This window comes from Myotis nattereri, assembly GCF_964212035.1.
Source record: "Myotis nattereri genome assembly, chromosome: 15".
Classification (NCBI taxonomy): domain Eukaryota; kingdom Metazoa; phylum Chordata; class Mammalia; order Chiroptera; family Vespertilionidae; genus Myotis; species Myotis nattereri.
The window spans coordinates 13,463,590-13,487,276 of NC_138090.1; the positions used below are offsets into that span (position 1 = coordinate 13,463,590).

The 23,687-nt window shown below is 49.8% G+C and overlaps 1 protein-coding gene across 1 annotated transcript; it reads left to right on the plus strand.

The window, feature by feature from the left end:
• Window positions 1-6,414: 6,414 nt before the first annotated feature.
• PSKH1 (protein serine kinase H1) lies at window positions 6,415-23,645 on the plus strand. The gene is made up of 2 exons (XM_081107620.1): window positions 6,415-7,435; window positions 21,445-23,645. Exons 1-2 carry the CDS (start codon window positions 6,479-6,481, stop codon window positions 21,760-21,762), a joined length of 1,275 nt encoding a protein of 424 aa, XP_080963746.1. The 5' UTR covers window positions 6,415-6,478; the 3' UTR covers window positions 21,763-23,645.
• The last annotated feature ends 42 nt before the right edge of the window (window positions 23,646-23,687 follow it).

The following is a 23,687-nucleotide window of genomic DNA, read 5'->3' on the forward strand; positions in this document are numbered from 1 at the left end:
TGGGTAGCCTTTCTCTGGGGCCTCGTGGGCCTGGTGGACGTGGCCAGCTGCCCTGCCTGTTGTGCAGCCAGCCAGCCGGCGTCGGTCACGGTGAACTAACCCGGTTGTCCTCACTCCCTTCTCGTGTCCAGCATTTACTCCACACCCTTCCTTCGCGACTGAACGCCAGGGGCTGGCGGGCAGCTGGTCGCTTCCTTATTCACTCTGAGGAAAAGCAGGCCTGAGTCCAGCCGGGTCGCCTGCCCCACAAGCCAGTCATACCTTCGCCCCACTGCCCATGCTCACTCCCACTGAATGAAGCTGCTGAAGTGATTCCTTCTCACCTGAATAAGCCCTTTACTGCCGAAAACTGGCTCCTTGATGCCTACAGGATAAAGGCTAAGCCTCTTAGGAAGGCAGGCATTCAGGGCTCTTCATGATCGGAGAGGCCTAACCCTGAAGTGAGCACCTGTGCATTTCTGCCTTCGGTTTACATATGTTGTTGGGGCGTTTACATATGTTTACATATGTTGTGTGCCTTCTGTTAGCTCTGTGGTTTAATACCCTTGTGCTTTAGATAGCCAATTTTCTCTTTTGTAATACCCTTCTCTTTCTCCCACCGGTATGGAAAATGTACATCTGTCCTTTAAAATTCATCTCAGATTTCATTTCCGTGGGAAAGCCTCCCTTGCTTCACAAGTAACCGTTGACTCCTCTGTATTTTTATTCACTGGACTGCTGTTGAATAGATCATGTTGTGTCACGTGATAGTGAGTTTGGGGATAGTGTATCTGCACCCGAGTGTCTGGTTCTGCCTGACATTAACAGTAGGAACTAAGTCCCCTGGAGTAGGTTGTTGGTTTAAGAATGGATACTCATTCAGCTTTACCATTGAGCACCTACCAGGGCCTGGCATCGGAGATGAACACAGCTCACCTGTGTTTGGTGTTTGTGCATGCATGCGCATGCATGCATATGCATGCACATGTGTGTGGTATGTGGTGCAGCCTTCTCAACTGTGATGGTCTAAAGTCGTTTTTCAGAATACAGATTCAAGAGTCTCACTCTCTGAGACTGATTCAGAAGATCTGGTATCTGGATATATATCTTGAAAAAATTCCCCAAGTGACTTTACCGTGCTTCCTGGTTGGAGACCTTTGTCTTTGCCTCCAGGAAGCTCTTGTGTCTTCTTTGTCTTGTGGGAAAGACTAGCTGTGCCTTGTGGCCTCCCATTGCAGTCTCATTGCCCTGCCCATACCTTGGGGAAGCAGTATGATTTGATGATTAGACATATGAGCTTTGGAGTCAGAAACACTGAGAGTCAGTTTTTGGCTTTTATGAAATCTTGAGACTCGCTGAGTCCTAGTTTGCTCATTCCAAGATAGGAATAATCATCACTACTTTATGTAGTTGCAGAGAGGAGTGAGAGTGCATGTAAGATACTTCTCACAGTAGAAGTATCTGTATTTACTAATGGCTGTTCTTCCCAAAATATGTCCCTTGTTACTAAGATCTCATCTTAGTAAGCCTGTTTGCTCTTCAGACTGATCCTCCTGTAGGAAGCTGCCTTGTGTTATGTGACTTCCTCAACTCTGGTCATTGGGGAAAGCTCTGACGAAACTGCTTCTACTAAGGGCAGTTGTAGTTGGCTATTCCCCCAGGAGAGATTCGGAATGCTGACTCACTAAAGGGTGGGTTTGCTAAATAAGCACATTGTCCAGGTCTAATTGCAGTTCTAGCACTTGTTAAGTTGTATTAATGGGCTAGAGAAAATGCAGCTTTCAGGAAATTTATTTGCCTCTGAGGCTGAACTAGAGTTGCCTTTCACCTGGAATGGAAGACCCCTGCAGATCTTAGTGTCTGTGGAATCTGAGCTAGATACTGGGGTTCTTTGTCAGTCACAATTATGGATGAGACTTTCGTTTGGCTTTCTATTTTACTTTATAAATGTGAACATGTTATGTGGGCAACTTCAATCCTCTTCAGAACTTCCCGGCTGTATGACGTGAATGGGCGATAGGTGTTCCAAAAACAATGACTCTTAATTTTGGAGATAGCTGGGAACATCTGTCTCCATTGAACCCAGGGTACACAGAGAAAAATTTGAGAAATACAGCCGTGGAAGAAGGGAAGCAATTCTGTTTGTTGAGAGCTGGAGAGAGACTTACTGATTTGAACTTCTTTTCCTTCCAAGAATCATACTCAGTGAGTATTAAGCTGATTTGTGTTGGCTAGGTCATCACTGAGCTAATTCTTGGTATAGCCCTCTGTTGCCATGGTGTCTAATGTGATGCTAAAGTAGAAAAATGTGGTGTTTAAACTAGAAAAATGTCATGTTTTCTTTTGCTGGGAGGAAATGATCTCAGAGGGACCCCTTCCAGGCTGCCAGCCTTTAAGTGGCCTCACTGGGCATTATAAGGGTAATGGACTAAAGAACTTTTGGTGTGGAACCATCTGGACTGTAAGTTCCTTGAGAGCACAGACTATGGTTCCCTTCTTTTTAATGCAATTAAATTAATTAGTTTATTTTAAAATTAATTTCAAAGAGAGGAAGGGACGGGGAGAAAGAGATAGAAACATCAATGATGAGAGAGAAGCACTGATCGGTTGCCCCCTGCAAACCCCTACTGGGGATCAAACCTGTAATCCAGGCATGTGCCCCAACCAGGAATTGAACGTGACCTCCTGGTTCATGGGTCCACACTCAATCACTGCGTCACTCCGGCCTGGCTGGCTACTTCTTTTAGTCTGTCACAGTCCCTGGCAAAGTTCCTGGCTCACAGCAGGAGCTTAGTAAATATTTGGGGATTGAACTTTGGGATGTTAGAAGGAGAACCCCAGGTACATTGCCAGAGACTGTATTTCTGACAACGGGATGGGCAGTAGGTGGGATGTCTTAAATGGAGTTGGAGTCCTGATAAAATAAGGAGGATACAACAACATTTGAACTTCTTTCCCTCTCTCAGTCATAAGGCAGGAGTTGGCCCACCAATTATTACTATGTCCTTAAGAAGTGAGGTCCCGCTGAAACCGGTTTGGCTCAGTGGATAGAGCGTCGGCCTGCGGACTGAAAGGTCCCAGGTTCGATTCCGGTCAAGGGCATGTACCTGGGTTGCGGGCACATCCCCATTGGGAGATGTGCAGGAGGCAGCTGATCGATGTTTCTCTCTCATCAATGTTTCTAACTCTCTATCTCTCTCCCTTCCTCTCTGTAAAAAATCAATAAAATATATTAAAAAAAAAAAAAAAGAAGTGAGGTCCCAAGTTACTATATTCTAAAAAGTCATAAAATTTTCATTATGAAATAATACTAAAAGTTAAAACATTACAGATGTGAATAATGCAGTGTCTTTATTTAACAAATATTTTTATTTATTTCAGAGAGAGGAAGAGAGGAGGGAGTGAGAGATAGAAACATCGATGATGAGAGAAAATCATTGATCGGCTGCCTCTTTGGGATCTAGCCCGATTCCCGGGCATGTGCCCCGATTGTGAATTGAACCGTGGACTCCTGGTTCATAGGTTGACACTCGACCACTGAGCCACACAGGCCAGGCTGTGTCTTTAGACATAAACACTAATAGTTTGGTGAATGTTCCCTCAGCTTTTTAAACTTATGCATTTACTAGTCTATACATTTCTACAATATATATTTTTATTAACTTTAAAAATGTAATATGTGGTGCCTGGCCTGCAGTGAATGTCACATGAATGTTCCACATGCACTGCACACATCAAAAACTGAACTCTTCCCACTGCTTACTAAACCTGTCCCTCTTGCTGCACTCTTGACCCTTTTGCCCAGGAGCCTGAGTAAGGGACTGGAGTGCTGCCCTCACTCCACCCTTTCACCTCTTACGTCCAGCCTCCAGTCCCTATCAGTTCTTCTGCTGGTATCTTTCCATTCCACCTCACTGTCTGGGCCACCAGGAGATGTGCAGGAGGCAGCTGATTGATGTTGCTCTCTCATCGATGTTTCTGACTCTCTATCTCTCTCCCTTCCTCTCTGTAAAAAATCAATAAAATATAAAAAAAAAAATTCAGTGTGGGGGTCACCTCCTTCAGGAAGCTTCCCTAACCCCTGCGCCAGTCTACATATATCTACTATTGTTTCTCAAGCCTAACACTGCTATATTGAAATTATGTTTTTATGCTTTTCTCTTCGTTTAGACCAGTGATGGCGAACCTTTTGAGTTCGGCGTGTCAGCATTTTGAAAAACCCTAACTTAACTCTGGTGCCGTGTCACATATAGAAATTTTTTGATATTTCCAACCATAGTAAAACAAAGTTTTACATTTTTTTAAAAAAATATATTTTATTGATTTTTTACAGAGAGGAAGGGAGAGAGATAGTCAGAAACATCGATGAGAGAGAAACATCAATCAGCCGCCTCCTGCACATCCCCCACTGGGGATGTGCCCGCAACCCAGGTACATGCCCTTGACTGGAATCGAACCCGGGACCCTTCAGTCCGCAGGCCGACGCTCTATCCACTGAGCCAAACTGGTTTCGGCAAGTTTTACATTTTTGATATTTATTTTATATATTTAAATGCCATTTAACAAAGAAAAATCAACCAAAAAAGTGAGTTTGCGTGTCACCTCTGACACGCGTGTCATAGGTTCACCATCACTGATTTAGACTATCAGCTTATTGACCATGTTCTGCTTGTGTGTTTGTGTGTGTGTGTATGTTTAAATATAACCTATATTGGATGTCTTATTCATTCTTGTATCCTAGTAGATGTTCAATACATGTTTGACCTGGACTGATCATTTTATCTTCAATTCTGCATGTCATAATTAATAGGAAATTCTCAGCTCTCTTCTTTCACTCATGGGGCCTTCAGATAGACTTAGGGAAGGGCAGCCTGAGCAGAGTGACCTCTGGAAAGTAGTCCTTCTGCACTTCACCTTGCCCAGGGTCCCACCAGCCACACGGTACTAAGAGATCAGAACATCTCTGTCTGGGAAACAAATGGCGAAGGCTCCTGTCCTCTCATCCCAAGGAAGCAGAGCACCCGCATCCACAGCCCGAGTCACATCTAGATGAAGCTGCTAGTGCCCTTTCTGAGCTCAAGGCTCCCTTTGCCTCTTGAATGATGCCCTATTTGGTGGCTACCTGATGGCAGTGTGCTAAGGCTTATTGTCCCAAGGTCACTGGGATTGATTCCAGCCAGCTCTAGAACTTAATGTGGCATTTTCGCTATCAATGTGGTGACTGGGGAAGTGAGTGACCCTGAAACAGGGTGTTACAATGTCAGGGTGAAGATGGTGCATTAGCAAAGTAGTGGGAGCTGTCCAGGAAAGAGTGAGGTTAGTAGGGTAGAGACGAAGGGCCATGGGTGGTGGTTGCAGGAGGATCATGCCTGCAGGAGGCATAGAGGGCCCGGAAGGATATACATGAGGGAGGCCTTGGAGAAGCAGCTTTCTGAGCCCTGGTAGGTGATGGTGTTGGAGAGTCGGCCTCTAACACTCTACACCCCCATTTCAGGAAAGATGAGTCCGAATAATAAGAGGAATGATTTTAACATTAAGAAAACATAAGACTGCTCGCCTTTCCCTCACTCCTCCCTCCCCATCTCCCTAGGCATGTTACCATTAGCTGCCTCACTCCCAAGGCCCAAAGGCCCTTCCTTTACCTCTATTGATTATTTCCTAAGCCCATTTCTTCTAGGAATTAACTTTTTCTACCTCTGTGAATAAATGTTACGAATAAATGTTCTCTTATATATATAAAAAAAGAAAACAGAACTTCAACTAGGATAAGGAACCCAGGCAGAGTAGGGAGGAAGGTGGGGGCAGTAACAACTGAGCCTGTGCATGTTCCTACCCTCTCTCAGGCTTGAAGAGCAGTGTGAGAATCAGATCCAGGGAGATGTAAATCAAGATTATGATGCTCAGATCCAGTATTTCATATAGACCAGCGGTTCTCAACCTGTGGGGCTGCGACCCCTTTGGGGGTCGAACGACCCTTTCACAGGGGTCGCTTAAGACCATTGGAAAACACATATATAATTACATATTGTTTTTGTGATTAATTAGTATGCTTTAATTATGTTCAATTTGTAACAATGAAAATACATCCTGCATATCAGATATTTACATTACGATTCATAACAGTAGCAAAATTACAGTTATAAAGTAGCAACGAAAATAATTTTATGGTTGGGGATCACCACAACATGAGGAAATGTATTAAGGGTTGCAGCATTAGTAAGGTTGAGAACCACTGGTATAGACCCTCCATTGAGCCTGGGCTCTGAGCACTTAGGGGCCAAAGCCATCCTCCCTTCCAGGAAACCATATTAGAGCCAGGTCTTCAGGTTAGGGTTATCGAGGGACAAGGAGGAGGCAGGAGGTGGATGGCTGGTAACCCTTCAGAGGTGCCCCAGCTATACTGAGTTGTCCTCTCTTCTGTCTGCATAGGTGTAGACGGGGCACTGCTTGCAGAGCAGGTCCTGCCAGCCTCGCGGGAGAGGATGCCCCCGTGTCCGTGATGGGCTGTGGGACAAGCAAGGTCCTTCCTGAGCCGCCCAAGGATGTCCAGCTGGATCTGGTCAAGAAGGTGGAGCCCTTCAGTGGCACTAAGAGCGATGTGTATAAGCACTTCATCACAGAGGTGGACAGTGTTGGCCCTCTCAAAGCTGGGATCCCAGCAGCCAGTCAGTGTGCCAACCCCTGCCCGGGCGCCCCCACTACCGGCTACACAGAGCCTCCTTCAGAACTACCACGCAAGGCCAGGGTGGCTAAGTACAGGGCCAAGTTCGACCCGCGTGTGACGGCCAAGTATGACATCAAAGCCCTGATTGGCCGAGGCAGCTTCAGCCGAGTGGTACGCGTGGAACACCGGGCAACCCGGCAACCATATGCCATCAAGATGATTGAGACCAAATACCGGGAGGGGCGGGAGGTGTGTGAGTCGGAGCTGCGTGTGCTGCGCCGGGTGCGCCACGCCAACATCATCCAGCTGGTGGAGGTGTTTGAGACTCAGGAGCGTGTGTACATGGTGATGGAGCTGGCTACTGGTGGAGAGCTCTTTGACCGCATCATTGCCAAGGGTTCTTTCACTGAGCGTGACGCCACACGGGTGCTGCAAATGGTGCTGGATGGCGTCCGGTATCTGCACGCACTGGGCATCACACACCGAGACCTCAAGCCTGAGAATCTGCTCTACTACCACCCAGGCACTGATTCCAAGATCATCATCACCGACTTTGGCCTGGCCAGTGCTCGCAAGAAAGGTGACGACTGCCTGATGAAGACTACCTGTGGCACACCTGAGTACATTGCCCCTGAGGTCCTGGTTCGAAAGCCCTACACCAACTCAGTGGACATGTGGGCACTGGGTGTCATTGCCTACATCCTGCTCAGTGGCACCATGCCCTTTGAAGATGATAACCGCACCCGGCTGTACCGGCAGATCCTCAGGGGCAAGTACAGTTACTCGGGGGAGGTGAGTCTGCCCTGTCCCTCCGATGTTGGGAAGCCCATGGGCGGGGGGTTCTGTCCTTCAGCTTTCCATCAGAAGAATGTGCTCTGATGGAAAAATGATGAAATATGACTAGTAGGGTGTGTGAGTTTGGGTTCCCCCCAAAATGAACCCTGAGACAAGGACTTGGGAGCAGATCATTGAATTGGGGTGTGATTCCAGTAAGCATAAGTGAAGGGTGGGGGGAAAAAGGCAGAAAGGGGAAAAGCCGATAAAGGGTACATTAGGGGGAGGACTGCCACTGTGGTCCACTGGAACTCAGTCCTACTGGGGACGGTGAATAATCATCCGGAATGTGTCTCAGAATTGTACCCTTGAGGGGCAGGGAAGTGAATGGGTTTTAATTCATTGACTCCTGTATGAGTCAAGAATATCTTTGGGGGCTTTAAATCCCTAGTACTTCTGGGCTGTCCTGAATGCCAACTAGTGTCAGAGAAAGTCCTCAGGCAAAGAAGCAGAGAGCTGCAGGTACTGGCAGTGGGAAGCTGTTAACACACACAGGAGCACCGCAGCTCTAGGTGTGCTTAGGTGGGCTGATAGGACATGGGGCAGGGCCTCCACAGTATCTGCTCCATAGGGATTGGGGCCAGCTAGAGTGACCATGCCCTGTCTAAAGGAGCAGCTGCTTCTCATCTCTGCCCAGCTTTGCCCCACAGCAGTGAGGACCCCATACTTCCAGATATTCCAACTTTTGAAAGAAAATCAGAAAAATCTGATCTTAAAATTTTGGAGTTGATTCATATATTTAAGCAGTATCCTGTGTGCCAACAAATGGTAATCTGCAGGCCAGATTCAAACGGCTGGCCATCAGTTTGTGTCTTTGGCTCCACTGATAACTGAAAAAAATCCATTGGGTTTCAGCACTGCTTAGACCTGCAGGAAGGTGCAGAAGAAGTAAGGGCTGGTTGGTTCTTAGGCAGGACGCTGACTGGTAGGAAATGAGGCTGACCTCAGGAAGCAGGGCTGCAGGCATAATGGTGTGCTCAGGGAGGCTGTGAAGAAAAAATTGTTTTATGACTTTACGTAGGAGGTAAGATGAGCTTTGTAGGAGGACAGGATTCTGCCAAGGCAATGAGGGCCCATCCCCAAGTGCCTCTTACAGAGTGTTCCCCCCAGTGTGTCCCTCAGGCCTGGGCTTGCTGAGGAGCTGTCTGTGTCTCTTGAATAATGTCATGGAGGGGAGGGAGCTCTGGGACTGGATTCCTTCAGCCCAGCTTCCCTCCCAGAGATTTCGGATTGGGCCTTCTCTGGCCCCAGCTCATTGACCCAGAGCAGCGTGACCTGCAGGAGTCACCTAAAAGCCTCATGCCACTTTGCCTTCAGCACTTGAGGTCCTGTGCTCCATCCTCCTCCCTGACAGCTTCCAGACATGGTCATGTGGTCAGTCAAGGACTCCCATCCTGTGTGGATGGGGGCTGGCATTCTCTGGGGGATTCAGGTCATGTATCTCAGGGTAGTGTGAGGAAGAGAGGGAGGCCTTCCTCTTCCAGCCACCTCAGTGCTGGCTACAAGCAAAGGAGAAACTGGAACATTCTCCAGCTCTCCCCTAAAGTTTCTCATGTTTTCTTCTTTGCTCCAAATGGCAGCCAACAAAACAAGTATTGACTGGCTGGGATGCCCACGCTGCAATATAGTGGTCACAGAGGACATTGTCCTATTCACTCTCTGGGCCGGGTTTCATCATGGGTTGGAAGACCCAGAATCCACCTCACAGAGGCAGTGTTGTGCCTAGGCCCTGCTAGTTTGCTGTGCTCTGGGAGTTCTACCCCCTGGAGCTCTGTGTGGGTCCAGATGGCAGAGGGAGTAGCAAGTTTAGCTATGGGAGGGAGGGAAGTTCCCCAGAGATGCTGACAAAGAAAGACCATTTAGAAAAGTCTGTAGGTTTTCCCAAGAGTTCCTGATTCTGGCAATTGTTGAACAGGCAATTTATCTAATTGGAGTCTTGCTAACAGGCTATTGATTATCTGAGGGTGGAGAATGACAAATGAATGCGGTACAGAATGGACTCGGGCTTCCTGCTCCTACCGTAGCCATTAGACTGGGTCCTGAGATTCTACTTCCTGCTCTGCTGGAATCATAGGGGTCTAGTAGCAGAGAGAAGCACACCAAGTTGGTCCTCTTCAGTACCCTATCTCCCACAATCCTGACAGTCTAGGTACTCTAGCCCCAACACTTATACACCATATCCCATTCCCTTATACACCATAGACCCAAGACGTTTGCTCAACTCCCACACTGAGCTTTTGCTCAGGCTTTCCCCTCTGCTCCTAATGTCAGCTTTAGAAAAGGTCCAATTCAAACATTATTTCCTTTCCAAGTAATGCCGACCACTGCCATTGTGCAGTGCCTACTGAGTACCTGGCACCGGACTGAGGGTTCTATATCCACCATCTCTAATCTCTACAACAGTCAGTTTAATCACTCCCATTTTACAGATGAGGAAATTGAGGCTAGTGAGGTTAAGTAACTTGTCTATACTCTCACGGTTAGAAGGTGTCAGGCCTGGGATTCCAATCCAGGCCATCTTGGTTTCAGAGGTCTTGGCTTTCACATCCCTGCAGTCTTCTGTCCCTGACACATGCCTCTGCATGTTACTGGAGTCTGATTCTGTACTTTCTCAGGCTGAGAGTTGTCTATGGACATCTCTCTCTTCCTTGGCTAATGAGGCCCTTGAAGACAGTGTGTGTATTAGTACATAGGCTCTCAATACTTTCTCTTGACTTCTTCTGAGGGAAGCACCAGTGATTGTTGGTGATGACTTCAGAAGGGACCCAAAAGTTACTGGCAAACCCTGCTGCCCATGGTGGCTAGGAGTGCTCTCTTCTGGAGGCTGGATTCTAGGAAGAAGTGGGGAGCCTGCTGGCGATGTGCTTAGAGGGTTGCTGGCCAGACCTACTTAGAAGTAAACAAAGGAATCTTGGAAGAGGAGGGAGTGATGGGAAGGAGAAGACTGTGACAGATGATTTTGAGGGGAAATTTGAATACTTACTTGGTGACTGGAGGTGCTGGAGTGGAGAGGGCCAAGCTAAAGTCGCAATGGAAGTGATGGGGAGATGCACTGACCAGATGTGAGGAAGGCCTGTGTGATCAGTATGAGGACACAAGGAGCCACCTTGAGAGAGCAAGCTTCCTGTCATGGAAGGCCCCAGGAGGACTAGAGCAGCTGTTTTTAAAGGAGTGACACAGAAAGCGAGTCATCATCTGTACACCCATACTGGAGTACTCTTACCATTCTGCTTCTAGATTCTGTGATTCACTTGACATGAAATGTGACGCCACTGGCCTAATGTCATTGCTTTTGTCAAGAGTTCTACTCCTAGAGCAAGGACAGATGAAGAGGCTCTTGGAGGACTGATGGCAGATGCCATCAGCAGCTTTGCTGCCTCCCTATGTTTAGCAACCTTTCATTGTCACCCTCCTCTGAGCAGTCTCTGAGCTGTGGGCGAGCCCGGGTCACTACACCAGAAACAGATGGGACTGGGTAAAGGGTTTCACAGAGCCTCGTTCAGGAGAGTGAGTGCTGCTGGGCAAAGGACAGAATCCTAGTGGGAGAGGAAGCCTACCTGTAGGACCGATCTGCCACTACCTGGGGCATAAGTGTTGGTGGGAGGTGGCTTCTCACAGGTGGGTTTCTGGGCTGACGATCTACTTGGAGTCCAAGGGGAGTTAGTTGAGCCATCTTGTAATTCTGATAGCTCTGCAGTAGGATGAATGCCCAGAGCCAGAGTTGACATTTACATTCCCATCTTAGCTCTTCCCCATTTCTTAAAGTGATTCTGCTCTGAGTGTTGAAGATCAAATGAAGTGGAGAGGATGTAGCATGTGTCAGTCTCTCTAGGTGAAGGGGCTCAGTGCCTGTGGGGAATGGTCATGCAGCCTGGTTCACATGTTCTAATAAGGAGCACCTGGGTGAGGGGATAGGCCCTTGCCCAAGAGCCATGGGGAGGATTGCTGGGGGAGGTGGGAAAGCTAGAGACTGGGTGTGTGTTTAAGCAGCAGACAGAATGCAGGGAGGTAGGTGGTATGTTTTCTAGCTCAGCTTGGATTCTGCCATATGCCTTTAATTGCTTGTGTTCCCACGCCCATTGTATATGGGGGCTGTGACAGATCATCAGTTCCCCATTTTTTTTCTCACTGCCCCCTTGCTGCCAGAGTCCGAGGATGGCTTTCCTGTGTCTGGATAGCTGGCAGCATAGGAAATTACAAATTGATTTCAAATTTTTTGTTCAGAGTCATCCCTCAGCCCTTATTTCCTGCCTACCTACTGGTAGCTGCTGGGTATCAAGTGCTGGATGATGAAGTTGGTTCTATACAAGGGTCCCAAGAGGACAAGCACTACCCCCATACCTGTTCAGAAAGGATTCCTTGACAAGGGCCACCGTACCTCACCAAAGCTTCTGGTACAAATAGGTGTTCAACAGATAAGTCTCCCTCCTGGTACAAGTAGGTGTTCAACAGATAAGTCTCCCTCCTTCCCAGATCCCTCAGTCCAGATCCCTGTCTGGTCACTGGGAGGTGGCATAGTTTGGTCACTGGGTGTGGGCAGTGGACCTCATTGGTCACTGTGGCTGGAGACCTCCTCTTGGTTTGAGACTACTTGGAGGAAGGCAGGAGTGGTTCCATCCTTGTGAGTGCTGACCATCTACTTGGGGCCCAAGGGGAGTTAGTTGAACCATCTTGTAATTCTGATAGCTCTGTGGGGGCAGGAGGCAGGCTCTGAGTACAGAGGGGCAGCAACCCCCTCATGTGCCATTTCTGGGCCACCACTTGGCTTCCTGGAGCCCTGTCTTCTAGGCATCCCTCTGCTGCCGCTGCCCTGGTTGCACACTCCCCAGAGAGCAGTACACTCCCATTGTGGCAGAGATAGTTGCCCACCTCTCTGTATTGCTGCATTCAGCCATTCCTACTAAAACACCTTGCTGTGACCATCTGTAGCATCTCATTAACCCAGGGTCAGAGCTGCTTTTCATCACTGCTGTTTCCCACCCCCAGCCCCCACCGAGGCCTCTTCAACAAAAGGGACGTGTCGTGGGTTGTGTTAGGAGTGGTTATTGGTGCACCACCTGTCCCCTCCCTCTCTTGCTCTTATTGTCTGTCTCCACCTGGATAGCTCTGTCCTCTCAAAGGCCCTGTCACTTCTAGGCCCTCACGTTCCTCTGGGAGCTGCTGGGGCTGTTGTCTCTCCCACAGTCTGACCTCTTTAAATCTGCTGATGGCCTCCCCTCCTGCCCACACTGAGCTGGAAGCGCTGGCCCATCCCCCCACCCCCAGTGGCTTTCCAGGCTCTCTGTCCTCAGTCAGTTCTCCCATCACACAAGGTCACTCTTCTCATGCATGCCTGCCTGGCCTTGGTTTGTCTGTCTCCTGATGCAAGTTTGGTCCCTAGACTTGATCCCCACTCCAGTGTGGTTTGGACAGAAAGCTGGCACCTGTATCTCTTCACTCATCTTGCTACCCCGTGTTGACCAAGTGCCTGCCCTGAGCTGAGTCCAGTGTACCAGAGTTCCAGAGGCACAGACCTCTGGGGGCAGAGGCCATAGTGTGAGTGCTTTGCTAATAGCCATCAGGCTTCCAAACTCTCAGAAATTAGAATTCTAATTAGAATTAGAAGTTTAAAAACCACAACACCTGTTTAGGCCTTGGAAACCACTTGGCCTCAGTAGAACCCATGGGTGGAGGTAGAAGAAACCACTATACAGCAGGCTCTGAAATCTAGAACCTTCCAGGGCTGCTTCAGGTCGTTGTAAAAAGCAGACATTCCTCGGTTGTTGGCACAGGTTGGCAACATCCCCCTGATTCCACATTGAGCCCAGAGCATCTTTCCTTCACTTTGTGCACTCTGGGCAGGGACAGGTGGAGGCACAAGATTTCATTTTGTTGTTCTTCTCAAGTTTCAGAATACAGCTTTACTAACCTTGAAGTTGTCATGTCTTTTCTCATTTTATTTTTATCTTCATTCTCTGCCTCTTTTTTTAAAAAAATTTATTTTTATTTCAGAGAGGAAAGGAAAAGGGAGAGAGAGAGATAGAAACATCAGTGAAGAGAGAGAATCATTGATTGGCTGCCTCCTGCACAACCCCTACTGGGGATCGAGCCAGCATCCCGGGCATGTGCCCTTGACCAGAATCGAACCCGGGATCCTTCAGTCCACATGCCGATGCTCTATACACTGAGCCAAAACGGCTAGGGCATCTGCCTCTTTTTAAAACTCTATTATCACCCGGATAGTGTGGCTGGATCCATGAATCAGGAGGTGGTAGCTCGATTCTTAGGGCACATGCCCAGGTTTCCGACTCGATCCCCAGTAGGAAGCATGCAGGAGGCAGCTGATCAATGTTTTTTTCTCATTGTTGTTTCTATCTCTCTATCCATCTCTCTTCCTCTCTCTCTAAAAATCAATGTAAACATTAAAAAAACAACAACTCTATTATCTTCCTTCTTTTTCTCCCCTCAGGCTCTCCTCCCCAATGTCCTTCTCTTTTCTGCTGCTCTGCCCCCACCCACCCCCTGCTGGATCCCAGGGTGGGGGAAGTCCAGGCACTGCAATGGTGAGTGTCTTGCCCAGAGGAGGTGACGGTTCCACTGCTACAGAGTGCCGAATTCTGCTGCAGCTTTCCAAACACTTTTCCTCGTGGGCAACATCAGTGTGTGCTGTTCTTGTCATACTAATAGTTCTGTTCTCTTGCGTAAACCTGAAGCTCCATTTTCCAGAATTTCCTCTGTGCCCTTTTCTCTGCTCTCATTTAGGCCCACGTAAGTACAGGAAGGAGGCCTTTGAGAGTGGGAATGCTGAGTCTGAAAATACATTTTGAGACAAAGCTGAGGGAAGATCTGAGTCATGGGAGCAAAGCCCTGTCTTCTTTTTTCCCTTCCTTCCCCTAGCAGCTCTTTGGTGGGGCTGCCTTCTCTGCCAGGGAACCTTCCCCAGAGTCATCATAGGCTGGAAAAGAACCCATACAGGTCAAGAGGTCAATTCGGCTTAAATGTTAGTTGCCATGCTTCTTTACTCACACACAACCAAGTGAGGAAAAAGATGGAGAGCTATCTTCTTAAAATTTAGAACTTTAGAAACTCCAAGAGACTTAGAATTCATTGCATTTAGCTCCTTCACATTAAAGGTGAGGAGGCTGTGATTTCTCTAAGGTCACATAGAGAAGGTAGAACTAGAACACGGTTGCTGAGCTTGTAGCCTAACATTTTAATCTGTCACCCAGAAGCTATTTGGAGGAGACACCAGATCTTTCTCACGCCTCGCTTGAGTGGTCAGACCTGCCTGCCAGAGGAGTTTAGGGAGAGCCCTGTGAGCGGGGTTTGCTGCTGGGAAAAAGCAGCAAGCTTCCTCCTCTCTCTGCAGCCAAGGCCATCCTTTGTCTCCTTAGCCCTTGAACTCCAGGTGAGGCCGCTGTATGGCTTGGGTAATGTTCTTGCCAGGCCCTTGTGACATTAAAGGTAGAGCAAGTAAAAGGGGCTCAAGCTGGAGTGGAAACCCCGTTGTGATTTGGTGCCTCCCTCTGAAGGGAGAGTTGGGCTCATCAGGAGCAGGGGGTTGAGGAGGCTAAAGATGGTCAGGAAGTGCCCACGGGAGAGGTCCCTCCTCTGGCCCCTGTTAGCTTCTCTGCTGTGACAGTATCAGTAGTAGCTACCCTGACTACAAGGGAACAAGGATTCTGGGGGCTATGGACTAGGGAGAAGGGCAGCCAACTTGATGGTCAGAGCCAGGGTGGAGGTGATGCCCTTCGTCAGGAGCCCATTCCCTACCCACACAGCTCATGAGAGACCTGTGGGAGGGAGGGTGTAGGCTGTCATCCTGGGTATTATAGCTGTCCTCTGATTCCATAGCAGAGGGAGGCCTAAGTGTCTGGAGGCAACGTAGACTGACATTTTAACATTTTCTTCCCTGCCCTGTGCCCCATGTCAGCCCAGAAATGGGTGGAAGTCTCTGGGAGACTGACCAGGTGGTACCTGGGGCCTCTCCCTTCTGTTAGCCACCTGAGGCCCATTCGTGTTCCTGATCTGGGCCCAAGCATACTGAGCTGAGAGTTCTGTTCTTTACCCAGAGCCAACAGTTAGAGCTGTGGAAACCCAAGGGCATAACTGTTTAATCATTTTTATTTTTCTTATGCCCAGAATACTTCCCAGCCAGTCAGTCATAGGCTGACAGACATACTCATGTGTTTCCAGAGGCTCAAGCATGTTGAGGAAGGAGGTGGGTTGGTCTGTAGGTGTTGAACGCTTTCTCAGGAGGTGCTGAATTGGACTTAGGGCCAGAATCATGGCCATGGAGTGTGGAAAGCTTTGCTTTTCCGTCCTGAGACCTGTTGGAGACTTCAGCAGGGCTCCCAGGGGCCCCTGTTCTAGAAGTCAACCTGAGCCCTGCCCCCTCATCAGTGCGCTGAGTGAGGACCACCTTCCTGTGTTCCATTTGCCTGACTTCCCACTGCTAGTTCCTCAGTGTATGAGGGCTAGGCTGGGTGCCTTTGGCACAGCCTGGTTTTCAGGTCAGCATGGCTTGAATCATATTGGCTCGGGGGACCCACATGGCCCAGCTCCTCACAGTGCCTCAGAAATGGGGAGAACTGGGGCCTGCCAGAGAGGGCTGGGCTGGCCCTCAGACAAATGAGCCCATCAGCATTCTGCACACAGCCTCACGTACACAAGTAATTGGAGAGGCGAGTGTTTGGGGGAGTTGGAGGGGCAGATCAATCTGACTCACTTTGGCACTAAGCAGGGGTCGATGCCCAGTGTGTGCCTGTGCTACTCTGGAGACAGAGATGCTTAAGCCCACAGGGCGGGTCTGGTGAGAGGCCTATCTAAGACTGCATTAGAGCTGCAGGGGGCCTTGGTTGGAAATGTCTCCAATCCATCCATGTTCAAGTTCTTGGCTTGTGAGTCCAGCTTTGCAACTATTTCTTCCTTCATCTGCAGAGGAGTTGCCCCTCTTTTGTCTTGGCTGGACCAAGGGGCAAGGGCAGAATTCATGTGTTAGCCCTGTTTGGCTAGCCCATGCTTCCTGCTGTTTCTTGGGCTGTCCCACTAACAGGCCAAGCTGAGCTACATTGTGTTCCCCAGTGATTACTCCTTTTCTTGGAGACCATAAAAGATGGTAGTGCAGCACTGGCATTCCCATGACCCAGCCTGTTCAGCTCTAGATTTGCTGTGTCCATCAGCGGCCCATTGTGTCTGCTTCTTTCCATCTCAAATGTGTGACAGGGGCTTTAGTGAGTGCCTGTGGTTTGGATTGGCTGGCCCCTCACATTGGCTCCTTGTGTTCAGGTGGCAGCAGCAAGCCATGGGGCTTTCTTGAAGTCTGAGCCAAAAGCTACTGTGGCAACAACTGCACAGTCCAGTCACCCTGCATGTTGGCCTCAGTATGGGAGGCCTGTAGGGAAATGTGGACCAGGCTTCCTGTGTGGGAAGGCCATTGCTCCCTGCACTCCCTGTGCTGCATGTTCCTGAGGCCCTGACTGCTCACCTCCTCCTGAGGGCCTGTATCTCTCTCTCCGGGAACCTCTGGGAGCTGGCCCATTGTTGAGGAGGACCCTGTTAGGTGGCTGTTTAGAAATATTGCCTCTCTGTTACTGTCTTCCAGTTCAGCTCAGTAAAAGTTGAGATTTGTCTCCAAAGGGCAAATAAGGGTAGCAACTGTAAGTAGCCCTGCCCCTTCTTCAGGACCCTGGATGAGTGTTCTCCCTACCCCACCCCTGTACAGTAGTGGAGAGGGGCATGGGGAGGAGTTGGAAGTCCAGGGAGCCCAACTGGGGGCAGCGATAGTCACTGTTTAGTTGTGTCTGCGAATGGGCATGGAGCTGCCCTGAATGTGGGCTCTCAGACTTTCCTGTGCCCTCTCAAGAGTGTGTTCAGGGTTCTCCAAGTGAAGGGCACTCTGCGGTGGAACAGGCAGATGTCACCTGGCAGGAAGGAGGGTGATGGTTATCTGCCACAGGCTCAGCAAATGTCCTAGACACCCACCCTTTGGTGGAGCGTCAGAGCCCATGCCGAAGTGCCCCCGGAGATGCTGGGACTTGGAGCAGTGCTGTGTCTACCCTCCTCCAGCAGAGGGGATAGAGGGCCCAAGGCATCTGGTCCCCACCTGCCTGAGCCTTACGGCCTGGAAGCAGCTCTAGGGAGGGCACCCATCAGGCGCTCTCCATAGGTTTACTCACTGACCCTACTGAGGACCTCCTGTATACCCAGCACCAGGCACTGGGGCTCATCCAACTCATCTGGTCTAATGGAAAAATGAACTTTAAATCGCTGGAATAATTGCTTAGTACTGAGGGCTAAGAGGGAGTCTGAGCAAGTGTCCTTTATCCTAAGAACCTAAGGATTCACCCAGGTAAAGACAGGTTGTGCAGGCTGAGCCCCTGAGATGGACAGCTGCCTGGTGTTACGGCTGAGATGCGGCAGCCATGAGAGTATGTGTGGCAGAGCAGGCTTTGTGCTGCTCCTCCCTGGAAACAGAATGCACTAACATGAGGCTGGTGCAGAGCACTGCCAGGAGCCCCTGCGTGCTTAGAGAGGTCGTGCAGACGGTAGAGTGTCCCTAAGCAGGGTCTGGTCCCTGGCTGGCCTGCAGGAACCCCCTTTCCTCACAGCAGATGGAGAAATCCAGTTTCTTTCAATTGTTTCCTTTTCTTCCCATGGCTGGGAGGCTGATCCTTGGTGTTGGGCCTGCTGTGGTTGCCCACCACCACTTTGTCAGTTGAAGGGAGGGTAGACCTTCTCTTTAAGGGCTAGGAAGTTCACCTCCAAGTGGCCTGGACAATTCCAGGGATTAGAGCTTGAGTGTGGCTTTTGGAGCCTGTCAAGGCCTGCTGGGAACAGGACTCTAAAAGGACAAATATGTCTGAAAGGCTGTGGTCCAAGGCCATTTTTGCTGGCTGTAAGTGGGGTCTTCAGAACAAGAGGGGACACACAGCTCTTCTTTTTTTTTTTTTTTTTTTTTAATATTTTTTATTGATTAAGATATTACATATGTGTACCCTCTACCCCCCCTCTCCCCGCTCACCCCCTCACCCCCCCGTTGTCCGTGTCCATTGGTTAGGCCTATATGCTTGCATATAAGTCCTTTGGTTGATCTTTCCCCCTTGCCCCCACCCTCCCCTACCTTCCCTCCAAGGCCCGACAGTCCAATCAATGCCTCTCCGTCTCTGGATCAGTCCTTGTTCATCAGTTTATGTTGTTCATTATATTCCACAAATAAGTGAGATCTTGTGGTATTTATCCGCTCTCCAGTTCCATCCATGCTGTGGCAAATGGTAAGAGTTCCTTTTTCTTCTTCCTCTTCTTAAAGAATACCTTTCAGCTTTTCCTATAATGCTGGTTTGGTGGTGATGAACTCCTTTAGCTTATTCTTATCCGTGAAGCTCTTTATCTGACCTTCCATTCTGAATGATAGCTTTGCTGGATAAAGTAATCTTGGTTGCAGGTTCTTGCTATTCATCTCTTTGAATATTTCTTGCCACTCTCTTCTGGCCTGCATGGTTTCTGTTGAGAAATCAGCTGACAGTCGGATGGGTACTCCCTTGTAGGTAACTGACTGTCTTTCTCTTGCTGCTTTTAAGATTCTCTCTTTATCTTTTGCTCTTGGCATTTTAATTATGATGTGTCTTGGTGTGGTCCTCTTTGGATTCCTTTTGTTTGGGGTTCTCTGCGCTTCCTGGACTTGTAAGTCCATTTCTTTCACCAGGTGGGGGAAGTTTTCTGTCATTATTTCTTCAAAAAGGTTTTCAATATCTTGCCCTCTCTCTCCTTCTGGTACCCCTATAATTCTGATGTTGGTACGCTTGAAGTTGTCCCAGAGGTTCCTTACACTATCTTCATATTTTTTGAATCTCTTTTCTTTTTTCTTTTTCGGTTGGGTATTTTTTGTTTCTTTGCATTTCAAATCTTTGACTTGATTCTTGGGATCCTCTTGTCTGCTGTTGGAGCTCTGTAAAGTATTCTTTATTTCAGTCAGTGCATGCATAATTTCTAATTGGTCCTTTTTCATGACCTCCATGGTCTCACCATACTCCTTGAGGGATTCATTAAATTTATCGGCGGTTTCCATAAAATTCTTGACAAACCTTATAAACGTGGCCTTGAACTCTATATCCAGTCGTCTGTCCTCCTCCGTTTCTGCCAATTGTGACCTGTTTCTTTGTCTCCGCATTTTGGCTGCTTCCCTGTGTTGATAGAGTGGCCTGCGCGCCAGGTGTCCTGTAGGGCCCAGTGGCTCAGCCTCCCCAGTTACCCGGGGTGGACACTCTTGGTGCACTCTTGGTGCCTCGCTTGTTGTAGGATCACTGGGAGGAATTGACCTCCAGGCCAATTGGCTGTGGGAAGCAGCTGTGTCTGAAGTGGGAGAATGGTCCCCCTCTGACCACTGGGTACAGTGGCTCCTGGATCTAAGGAGGTGCTAATTCAGCCCCTGCCTGAGGCCACACAGCAGGAACTACGAAGAGGCTCAGCTGTGAAGCAATGCAAGCCGCTGCGGGGCCTTGGGCCTTCTCTTGGAAGTTCCGGGTCTGGCTGGCCCGGCTGCAGTTAGGTAATTATCAGGTTGCAAAGTTCTGGGGCATTCACATGCAAAAGCCTCTGCCGCAGCCCGGGTGGGGCGGGGTCTCAGGGAGGCAAAAGGCCGGAGAAAGAAGCTATGGCTGATTCTCCGCGCCCGGAGTCGCGCGTCTCAGTGTCCCGGCAGTGGCTGCAAGCACCTCCGAGGGAAATCTGCCCCCAAGTTCGCCCGCTGCCGCCTGAGAGAGCAGCCTCTCCCCGTATGAGACCTGGGTCCCCAGAGACTTCCCGGAACCGGAGATCAGAGCAGTCGGGAGCTTGTGATTCAAAAAGACAGCCGCGTCCTCAGGTGCCACCCCCTTTCCGCGCGCGCGCGAGCCGCCGCCGTACCTCTGCACTCAGCCTCCGCAGCTCCTCTGGCTCTCAGCGTGCTTTTCTTTTCTTCTAGTTGTAGAAATTACACTCAGCCAGCCTTCCTGTTGTTTTGGACGATGTTTTCTCTGTCCTTTGGGCTAATTTTCAATTGTTGTGGGAGGCGACTATTTCCCGGTGTTTATCTATGCCGCCATCTTAGTTTCTCCTCAGCTCTTCTTAAAATTAAAGGTGTTTATACTTGAGATGAAACTGAATTCTCTCTAGGCAAGAGATGTGCTATGTGTACAAGAAATAACAACACAGTGCCAAAACCGGTTTGGCTCAGTGGATAGAGCGTCGGCCTGCAGACTGAAAGGTCCCAGGTTCGATTCCGGTCGTGGGCATGTACCTGGGTTGCGGGCACATCCCCAGTAGGAGATGTGCAGGAGGCAGCTGATCGCTGTTCCTCTCTCATCGATGTTTCTAACTCTCTATCTCTCTCCCTTCCTCTCTGTAAAAAATCAATAAAATATATTTAAAAAAAAAAAAAGAAGGAAAGAAATAACAACACAGTGACTCCTGGTGGCAAACAGAACAAAACCAGCGTAATCTGGGGAAAGATAACTCATGCTCATGGAAACAGTGGCATGGTTCATGCCAGATATCAAAGCAGCCTACCTGCTAAGGACATTGGACACAGAATCCATGTAATGCTGCATGCCTCAAGGATTTAAACATTGAAAACAAAATAAATAAAAGTGGACTTGTTCTCTTGAAAAAAAAATGAAAGAGCCTGGCTCAGGATATGGAGGAAGGTTTGGGTCTTTCTCTTTAAATCCCCCTGAGTTATAGTGGTTCTGAACTAGGGTATGGGGGCTCTTGACAGGGGCCACCTCCCTGAGCCAGGCTTTGAGTCCAGGGACCCTTAGAAGTTTGCTCTCTGGGGAGGGGGAAGATCCTTCTCCTTGGAAGGGAGGCCCAGAATGTTCTTCGTGGGAGGAACCAGGCAGTGAGGGGAGAATGCATACACTGACAGGTCTGAATGCTGTGGTGGTGGCATTGTTGGGATGGAGAAGGCAGTGTTGAGTGCTCTCGCTCTAATGCTTGTCCTTGGCCTCTAGCCCTGGCCCAGTGTATCCAACCTGGCCAAAGACTTCATTGACCGCCTGCTGACAGTGGACCCTGGCGCCCGTATGACTGCACTGCAGGCCCTGAGGCACCCGTGGGTGGTGAGCATGGCAGCCTCTTCGTCCATGAAGAATCTGCACCGCTCCATCTCCCAGAACCTCCTCAAACGCGCCTCTTCACGCTGCCAGAGCACCAAATCTGCCCAGTCTACACGTTCTAGCCGCTCTACACGCTCCAACAAGTCACGCCGTGTGCGAGAGCGGGAGTTGCGGGAGCTCAACCTGCGCTACCAGCAGCAGTACAATGGCTGAGCTGCCTGCCAGTGGTAGAGACATGGCATGGTTCCAGCCTGTCACACACTGCTGTGTCATCTGGGCCCTGTGCCCTCTCCGGTGATAGGCCTGTATGGCCAGTGGGAGGTGAATGGTCCCAGCCCCTTCTCTGTGCCTTCAGCAGTCCCCATCCTCACCTGGGCCTAGTGTGACAGAATGGAACTGGGAGCTCCCTGAACTTGGAGCCTGGCCTGGCACTCATGTTCCTTTTGGTGGGTAATTGCTATGGTACAAGTTGGGGAAAGGGTAAGACCCGGCCTTCAGTCTCCTTCACCCCTTACCCTTGGCTCTTCCTCAGACCAAAAGGGCATGCAGTGCCAGGTAGAGGGTGTCGTTGGGACAGTTATTTCTGGAACCCCCCCTTTCCTCTACCTACCTTCCTGCCTGGCCCCCCACATTCCATGGCATTCTGATCTTCATGATTATACCCCAGTGAGAGGTCCAGGTAGGCACAAAGCCTGTGCCTTGGCTGGACTCTCAGCCCCTGGTAAGTATAAACAGCCCCCCACCTCCCAGCCAAGGTCTGTCTTCCTTCATGGAGACTCCAAGAACCACTCCTGGCCCTAGGACTTGTCAGGATCTCTGGTGGTAGGGCCATGGCATGGAACTTGGTCCTTCTGGACTATGTGGCCCTATTGGTAGCAGGCTTGCTCTAGGCTCCAACCTCTCTGACTGTGCCTCCTTTGCAGAGCCGACCATTATCTCCCTCTCCCCTTTGGATGCATAGTCTATTCTCCAGGTGCCTCCTTCCCAACTGTGGGACATTAAAGGGAGCCCCACTGCTGCTACCTGGGTGATGGAGGCACCTGGGCCAAGGCAGAGGGCAGGGGCTTCCTAGGGAGAGCCCCATCAGGGCTCCAGTGCCAGCCCTGGTTCTACTTCCCATTGCCCTTTTCCTTTAGGCTCTGCTATTCCCTCCTCTGCAGCTGCATGAAGGCGCCATCTAGTGTCTGGCATGAGTATAGGCAGCCTAGGAATGACCATGTTCACCCTTCAGCCTTCAAGAGGAAGGAGCTGTTGCATTGAGGGAGGGTCTCTGGGCTGCTCTACACTCTCCTTTTTCTGAGCTTCTGCGCAGCTCCCCCTGGAACTTAGCCAAACTGTGTGATCTGCCTCTGAACCCTGAGCACCTGGGGCACTGGCCTTCTCACAGCTGGCCTTGCCCAGTGCAGCCTGTCCTCGCTTCCTTTCACAGCATTACCTTTCCAGTCTGAGCCCCACTGAATCTCAGGTTGGAGGGAGCCCCTGCGGGAGGTGAGTGGAATTAGGTGGCTGCTTTCCTAGACGCCTGAGCCAGGCCATTCCCGTGTCAGTCATTGTGCCTTCCCCCACCACAAACTGGGCTGGAACCCAAGCCCCCTCATGCACAGCTGCTTTCAGTGTGTAGGGCCCAGCCTTAGCCTTAGCTAGACTGCAGGGCCCCTGCCACCAGGGAGGGTTTGGCCCTCAGTTCCTCCCAGTGGTAGCCACGGGCCAGGCCCTCCTCCTTCTGCATGTGCCACCTCCAGTGGAATACCAAGCCAAAGAGATCACTCTGGGCCGAGTCGATTGTGCCTTATACACCCCCTCCTTCTGCCTCCAGTGCCCCTGGTTCAAGGCAGTGGAGAGCCCAAGCCCCATGGCCTCAGAACTCCCCTGACTTTCCCGAGTGCCTCTGGGGGCCTGAAGCCCTGGGGAATTATATTTCCTCTTTTGCCCAGGATAGGCCTGGTCCTGAAGGTAGGACAGGAGTTTGGAGACGGGCCTTCATGCCATGGACTGTGGGTGGAGAATGTGCAGTTATTTATTTTGTGTACTCAATTTGTAAATGTATCCTCTGTACTCAATAAACAGGCTGCCCTCCTCAGGGAAGGCTGCCCATTCCAACAGCCCAGGCTCCTTTCTGTGGACCAAGGGGTCACCCA

Bases quoted from the DNA above. Each gene is read 5' to 3' on its own strand.
- PSKH1 (XM_081107620.1), top strand. From the start codon at position 6,479: ATGGGCTGTGGGACAAGCAAGGTCCTTCCTGAGCCGCCCAAGGATGTC. The intron at 7,436-21,444 runs GTGAGTCTGCCC...CTTGGCCTCTAG, and splicing joins AGTACAGTTACTCGGGGGAG to CCCTGGCCCAGTGTATCCAA.